At 40.2% G+C, this 4,899-nt stretch overlaps 1 protein-coding gene across 1 annotated transcript; it reads left to right on the top strand.

Moving 5' to 3' along the window:
* The first annotated feature begins 1,451 nt into the window (after positions 1-1,451).
* On the top strand, positions 1,452-1,723 carry USMG5 (up-regulated during skeletal muscle growth 5 homolog (mouse)). The gene is made up of 2 exons (XM_008939857.1): positions 1,452-1,538; positions 1,631-1,723. Exons 1-2 carry the CDS (start codon positions 1,452-1,454, stop codon positions 1,721-1,723), a joined length of 180 nt encoding a protein of 59 aa, XP_008938105.1.
* The last annotated feature ends 3,176 nt before the right edge of the window (positions 1,724-4,899 follow it).

Genomic DNA, 4,899 nt, shown 5'->3' with positions numbered 1-4,899 from the left:
AAAAAACTTGCGGTGTCCGGGCTCTGAGCCGTTCTGGGAAGGACGCGGTGACTCCTGTCCGGCCTTCTGCATTGGTCAGGCATAAGGAAAGATGACCTGGGTTTCTAAGTCATGTACGGCAGATGTTCATGTTATGTAGTCCAGTTACAGGCACATTTACCTGATTATACGTTAGGCGTGCGTTAGTGGATTGTGCTGGCATAAGAGCTGTGTTAACGAACATAGCACCTGCTGTAGCAATTTCTTGTATCTTCTTCTGGTGGCTACAACACCTTCCTCGTTTGGTAGGTAACTGTATGGCGCATGTGCCTCTTTTGAGGTGAGTTACAAGATAAATAACAAATATTTGTCCTAAGCATAAAAGCCCCTTAATCGTTAGAAAAATAGTTCTCTAAACTTTAAAAATAAAACCCTTATTATTGTAAGGGTGATGAGAGGTTCCCAGGAGTAGTTGTGGAGCTTCCATCTCTGAAGATGCTAAAAACCTGACTGAGCATGTTCCCAAGTGACCTGAAGTAGCTGCCCCTGCTTTGAGCAGGTTGGAGTTGGACTGTGCCATCTCCAGAGCGCCAACCTCAACCGTTCAGTGAGCCTGTAAGTATGCTACTGCAGCCGTGCCAGGCCTTTGTGTGAATTAACTTCTTACAGGAGACCTGAAACTTTGGTTGAGACAGACAAAAATATACATGTGCACTTACATACTTAAGTGTTTTTGTTGGTCCTGTGAAAGGACTTCTGAGGCTTTGTAGGTGGCTCAAGTAACTTGCTGATCTAGCTGGGAAATAATTGGGGGGGGAGGAAGTATATTTTTATCTACATCTGTGAATACTAGGGTGGGCAAGTAAGATGCAATAGAAATATGCCACTGAGAGCAGAGCAGTTCTCATTTAATATGGTGTAAAAGTTGTAAAGTGGTATTTTGAATCATTAAGTAGAGTAGTAGTCTAGTCTAAATCTTATCACTAAGGTTTTGAGTATGCAGTTGAAGCTGTTTCTTAGCTGAACTAGTGAAGATTTATCCTAATTAGGTATTACAGATTCCTGAACAATCAGTAGAAATTTGCCTGTGCTGAATGGTTGTGTAGGCAGGACTGGCCTACACTTTCTTTATAAGTGCTTTTATCATCATCATCCTGACTATTTTTTCTTCCCCTCCCCCCACTTAAACTTGGTTAAATGAACTGTGAAAATCATAAATGTTCTTCCCTTCAGAACCTCTCATTTGCTTACCTGCTCTGTGTCACCTGTTTCGTACCGTAAGACACAGTGCTCCGAAGGTGTCTGCCTCTTCTGTATATCCCCTCTCTGTTGGATGTCCTGAGAGCAGATTTGACAGCTGACAATGGAATTATTAAGTTCAGTGTAGAGATTCGCTTGACTTCTCTAGTGATCCTATCCAACTGACTTCAATTTTGTTATCTGTCCTGTACTGCTGGTTAGGACGAGCAGCCATGGCTGGCCATGACTCAGGATCTCAACACCAGTTCACTGGATTTCAGAAGTACTTCAATGCCTATACCATCACAGGCAGGAGGAATGTATGTATTACCTATATTAATTTTTGTAGTCTATTGTAATGGTGTTTTCTGGGGTTTAGACTGAAACTAAACTTAACTTTTATGTTTTCCAGTATGTAATAGCAACATACACGGGTATTGCCCTGCTCGTCTTGTATTTCAAGTTTAGACCTAAAAAGACAACTCCTGCCGTGGCGGATAAGTAAACGGTAAGTGGTTGGTGTTCTTCCAGGACCAAAATCCTTGAGTGCCAGCCCAAAAAGAAAGAGTGACAAAGGATGAATTGCTAATAATGTAATTAGAGAGAGAGTGAAGCACGGGCATGAGAACTTCGTAATTATCACTTTAATCCTCAACTGACCTATAGCATCAGCTTATTCATGGGTATTCTGAATGAAGTAAGTTGTTGAAGGGGATCCAGAAATTATGAGATACCAGTACTCTTTTTGTTCTGACATAGTGAATAGGACTAGGGACAGCACACAGGGAAGAGTAAGCAAGGAAGGAGGGATGAAGGATATTGCAGCTAGGTGCAGCAAGCTACAAAGCTACAACTACTAGGTGCCTCTAGTCTGCTATTTTGCTGTAAAATAGGGATAACTGTTCCTTTGTAGGTGTTTGAAATTAAAGTAGTACCTGAGGACTTACTTCTTAGCTGTGTTAGAGAATTCCAAGCAGATATGAGTACAGTCTGCTAAAACCTTGCTTTGAACAGAGTAAAGAAGCACCATACTATGGCATGCTATATATTGCACACCTGGTTACACAAGACCCATATAGGAAAAGGGGTAGAAGACAATAAGCTTGAACATTGTTGTTGTGTGTTAAAGTGATGTCAGTCGTTTCTTCCTGGGTGTGCTCAGATTTGCCAGCTCGTAACTAAAGTTGTTTGGGCTTGTGGAAGGGGGATGCTCAGTTATTCCCGTGCCGCTGTGCAAGACTTGCTATGTTTGATCTCTCTTCTCTCAGCAGGTTGCTGGCATGTCTGAACTTCCTTCCAGTCTGTGTCGGTGTAATGCAAGCTGATGACCCATTGTGGCTAATAAAAACAAACTAATTATGTTTTATTGGAAATATGAAATGGTGCAAAAAAGCATAAATGTGGCACTTCTCTTTTTTTGTCTCGCAAGAACAAACAGCTATTTGTAGTCAAAACGGGGTAGCTGGTTCCTGTCATTACTATCTTAGCTAAACTCTTCTGCTGTTACAACAAATCCTGAAGTGTTTGAGCACCTGGTAGTAAACTAGAAAAGAGCTCAGCAGCATGATGAAAATACCAGCACAGAGCTTACAGCTGAACCAAGCATCCCCACAGTTCCATGTCACAGTGGATAGCACTCAGCTTCAATGGTTACGTGACCCAGTTACCCATTTGCTCCCATTTTATGCATTCCAACCTAGTAGCTTACATGGGAACAGTGACTTCTTCATTACTATTAATACAATGCAAATTACAGTTATTTTGCATAGAACTGGAACTGATTTGGTTTTGATGGAATGTCTCCCAAAACAGACTGATGAAATGATGGCATTTGATCTTTTTTGGTTACTGGCCTCTCTTGCAGAGGTAACTGCCAGGTACAAAATGGCTAACTTTGATGATGTGAAGCTCTTCGAACTTTGCATGTTCATAAACATTGACTTAGTAGTTCAGAGCTTATTTTTCCTGGATATAGCCTCTTAATACATTAGGTGTTCCTACTACAGTTAGATACAGCCCCTTCCCTGCCCAATGCTGAAACTTGTCTATATTACTTGTATATATACACTACTGCTTGTGTTTATCTCAGTTAACACTCACTGCCTTCCTCAGATGTCACATTACTGCTGCTTTGAATGTGATTATACAGAAGAGTGCCAGCAGCAGGGGTTGAACCTGGGCCTTCAGATGCTAAAGCATGCAAAGATGCTTCCCAAATTGAGAGCAGCAGGAGGTAGGTGTGGCTGCTGCAAAAAAAAAGGAGAGATCAATTACAGGGCTTTTGTGCTCACACTCGAGTTTGTGCATTCTTAAAGCCATTAGTACATACTGGAGCTGGAAGTTCTGAATAAATCTAGTGTATGCCTCTCCTGTGAGTTTATTTGCATAAATGGCCTCTGCTGTATACAACTTCCCAGATGAATTACAGTTGTTGTAATAGCTCTAATTTGCTAGAACCCATCACCTACTGTTAGAACTAGGCTACATGAAATGGGTAATCATTTAAGTGTTTCTGAATTACTTTTTCTCTTAGCAGAGTGCTTGCAGTTGCAAGCATTGCTTCTGCAGCCATCAAGAAAATACCTTTTTGTAACATAGACACAAACTCTGTAGGTTTAGTATTTATTACAATATCAAAAGTATAAAACTGTACAAAATATAAAAGCAGAATGTGGCAGTATTTTCTTTAAGCTGTCAAAACTGTACATGCTCTGTTTTCGACTTGTTCTATTTACCATAATTGTGCTTAAATCCAACTGGTCACATTAAGAGCTAGGAAATTTTGTTGCGGTACCATTACACAAAAGAAAAAATCCATAATTTAGTTTTAATGTTTTTTCTTTAAAGAAAATTTCCATGCAAGCCTCCTAATGAATCTTCCACCCCTTATTTTGATGCGTAATGCCTGTAATACACCTTTACTCCAACAGTTAGGAGTTGGAAAAGGGATGAGAAGGGAGGTAGTTCTTCATTTACCTTAGAAATGTCAAGTCTTGTTTTTGTTTTCACTAGAGAGCCAGCAGACTGTTCAAGTGTCCAAGCCCTGACTGGAAAGTAATGAGGAATATAAAACCGATTTCTCTGTATGCAGCTTGTAAGAGACTTTTTTTTATAAAACAAGCCAAAACCATGCCAAACTGGACCTGTGCTTTGGTGGTGGTGTTTTCTGTTCAAAGACACAAACAGAAGTTACACTTCCCAGTTTCTTGCACATTTTACTCTTCCTTTGAAATAAAGCACTGACCTTTATGGGTTGTCAGGGAGCCCTTAACTGGGGTACAATGTTTTCATGGGTGGAAACTGAAGCAAACTGAAAACTCACTGAGGACTGATCAAGCCTCTTTCTTTGCAATATTGTTTCAATGTCTAGGCTAGTTGTACGTTTTTATATATTACGTAGAAAGCAGACAGGTTTTCAGGTTTTTAAAGTTCTTCTAGACCTAATACAAGGTACCACAGTTTAAGTCCACTTTTTAAATAATGGGTATTTCAGTTGTGCCTCTAGTCCTGCCTGCCCCTCTGCCCTTTTTTTTCCATACGATAAAGTCAATAAAATTCACATTGCACTTCTGATTGCATATCATGTTTACAGCACTGGCTGCCTGTGAAAACAGAGTAACAAGATCTGCATTTTTAATCTTTGTTCTGATTAAACATGAGTTTGAGATTTTTTCAGGACAT

Source organism: Merops nubicus, unplaced genomic scaffold (genome assembly GCF_000691845.1).
Source record: "Merops nubicus isolate BGI_N331 unplaced genomic scaffold, ASM69184v1 scaffold48674, whole genome shotgun sequence".
NCBI lineage: Eukaryota > Metazoa > Chordata > Aves > Coraciiformes > Meropidae > Merops > Merops nubicus.
Note: the sequence above shows the minus strand (reverse complement) of the source record. Positions and strands in the feature narration are given on the sequence as shown.